At 35.2% G+C, this 3,115-nt stretch overlaps 1 protein-coding gene across 1 annotated transcript; it reads left to right on the top strand.

The window, feature by feature from the left end:
* LOC107610133 (S-type anion channel SLAH1) lies at window positions 1-2,782 on the top strand (the record flags this gene model as incomplete). Its single annotated transcript, XM_016312214.2, is given in 2 exon segments — window positions 1-832; window positions 2,418-2,782. Coding segments are annotated over 2 exon segments (1,108 nt in total), but the record flags the coding sequence as incomplete, so codon positions are not given.

Here is a 3,115-nt window from a genome sequence, read left to right as displayed (position 1 = left end):
CACAACCCAACAAAACCCAAGTACCAATATGAGAACAATCGCAAAGAGCTCATTATTAATGTCCCTGAATTCCTTGCTAACAAAATTTCATGCAGGTTATTTCAGGATAAGCCTCTCACTTGGCGGCCAAGCCTTGCTATGGAAGACACTCAGCTCCGTGCCAACCACCGACGACAAGAGCAATGCTCTGCGGCGCGTCTTTCATGCGCTGCACCCCACCGTTTTCCCCATACTCTGGTCTCTGGCTCTCTTTATTCTCATATTACTCTCTCTTCTTTACATCTTAAGGTGCTTGTTTTTCTTTAAGATGGTAAAGGCCGAGTTCTTGCACCATGTAGGGGTTAATTATCTCTTCGCACCATGGATCTCGTGGCTCTTGCTTCTTGAATCCTCACCCTTCATGGCACCCAAAACCGTCCCTTACCTGGTGCTGTGGTGGTTGTTTGCCGTCCCTGTGGTGATGCTTGACGTGAAGATCTACGGGCAGTGGTTCACAAAAGGGAAGAGGTTCTTGTCGACGGTGGCAAATCCGACAAGCCAGATGTCGGTGATAGGGAACCTGGTGGGGGCACAGGCGGCGGCGCACATGGGTTGGAAGGAGAGCGCGGTGTGTTTGTTCTCGTTGGGGATGGTGCATTACTTGGTGTTGTTTGTGACGCTCTATCAGAGGCTCTCCGGCGGGGATCGCCTGCCTGTGTTGTTGAGGCCTGTTTTCTTCTTGTTTTTTGCGGCTCCGGGGGTTGCTAGCTTGGCTTGGGAATCCATTGTTGGATCCTTTGATATTGCTTCCAAGATGCTCTTCTTTCTATCCCTCTTTCTCTTCACCTCACTGGTAATAATATCATAATACTGCATTTTATTAATTAAAATTATGAAAAATTGAAAACTTATCAGCAATTGTGTCAAAATAATAGTTAAGAATAAGTTAATTAAACATTTTAAATTATCTTACTATATTTAATTATTAACTTTACAAAAAAAATGACTAAATTTGAGTAATATTCTATGTACCTTCTAGCCTTCATTATTTTATTATTAAGCGATGTCATAATTTGTTTGTGCAGGGTGTGTTAATAAGTAAAAATGAAGATTTTTTTTAAGTAAATTAAATATTTAAATTTGTAAGTAAAATTATTTATAAACATTTTTGTGGGAGTTCGTTAAAAAAATCGATAATCAACTAGTGAAGTTTGAAGTTAAAATATATAAGTTTTAAATTTTTAATGTTTGGTTTTTATTTTTACTCATTTTTAATTAACCCTTATTGTTGGGAATGGATCCTCTCAATTGTTAAAAAAAAATTGAAAACGTAAAGTGTGATCTCTAACCTTTCATTGTTCTCTCTCATATTTATTCTTGATCCCACTTATAAAATTAATGATAAAAGATCACATTTTACTCTCTCAATTATTAAAAAAAATTGAGAGGGTCCATTCTCTTTGTTTCCTTATTGTTATCCTAACAATACCAATACAATTTTACCCTTTTTTTTTTTTCAAATCTCTACTTAACAACTATTGAGCGCAGGCACACATGATGAGTTCTTTTCTAAGGTAAAAAGCCTTTTCTGGACATCATCAACTTTCCTGTACGTCAATAAGTTTGAGTAAGATTTTATATTAGGTTGGTATATAGTTTAAACTATAGATGAAAAAAAAAAGAAAAAAAATAAAGAAATTAAAGAATTGTAACCTCTAGGTGCTTCCATGTAAACAGACATAGTATTAGTCTCTCTCAAGAAGCAGCAGCGACGGCTCATTAATTACTTTATATTTAAGCCTTTTGACATCAAATGAATTCCAAAAAGAAAAGTTGCAACTTAAAAGAGACAATATTTTCCATTTGTTTGTCTATTTTATTATTATTAAGTTTGTTGTAGCTAGACTCCTTTATTCATGCATCTACCAAAAAGAAAAAAAAAGAAAAGAAGAATTATACAATTATCTTCATCCATAAATAAATGCATATACAGAGCAGTAGTCAGCGGTTGAAACTTGAATATATTGTCAATACGTATAAATATATACCCATATAAGATTGGGGACTTTGGGTATCAAGTCTCCGAGAGCAACCTTCAAGTAAGGACAAAGCCTACAGCTGGAAAGGAGATTTATTTAATTTATCGAATGGTGTCTATTAATAAAATAAAGAAATATAATAAACGAAACATTTGATTTGCTTTTAAGGATAAGCCTTTCTTATACAAAATTGGTCATACTCTGCTTCTATATATTCAATCCAATTTTAATTCCAACAGCTGATTGGATTCCGTAGAAACACATTCACTGATAGTTCGCCGCATAATTTGGCAGCTACTTGCTTCTGCTTTAGTTATTAATATCTGTATTTATACGTTATGTAATTAATGCATTGATGAGTACGTATACTGAATTATACATACGGTGAATAATGAGCAGATTTGCAGGCCAACACTGTTCAGGAGATCGATGAGGAGGTTCAATGTTGCATGGTGGGCTTACTCGTTTCCGGTTACAATGCTTGCTCTGGCTTCCACGGACTATGCTCAAGAAGTCAAAGGAACCATTTCTCACATTCTCATGCTCTGTCTCTTAGCTCTTTCCTTTCTCATCTGTCTTTCTCTAACTCTCTTCACTTTCCTCAACTCTAAGATGCTTCTGCCTGATAATGATCCCATTGCAAACTTGGTCATTCAATTTCCAGTAGCAGACTAGTGCAAGCTAATTAGTATTTTAGCCCTTCATTTCATTATTGAATTTGCTTGTATCTATTATAAATAAACAACAATTAAAATAATTAACTAGGTTCGGCGTGCATGCATGTTTTATCTATATTAGTATTATTCGTCTACAATCAAAGCTCCAAATCCCATAGTACTATCATATAACCATTATTCTCTAAGTAAAAGTCATTTTTTAATACAAATCTATATAAGTCATTTATATTCACGCGTATACGTTCTTCTTTGTGTTGTTATGACCCGTTTGATTATTGTCCATGTCTATCAAAGACATAGACACGATGACACATGTCCAATGTTTGTTGTATGAGACATAAAAAAGTGAGAGACACAGTTACACACAAGAATATATGGAATACGTATATTTTGTGTCTCTTCCAAATGGTGAGACACGAA

This window comes from Arachis ipaensis, chromosome B07 (genome assembly GCF_000816755.2).
Source record: "Arachis ipaensis cultivar K30076 chromosome B07, Araip1.1, whole genome shotgun sequence".
NCBI lineage: Eukaryota > Viridiplantae > Streptophyta > Magnoliopsida > Fabales > Fabaceae > Arachis > Arachis ipaensis.
This window is presented reverse-complemented; position numbering and strand designations above follow the sequence as displayed.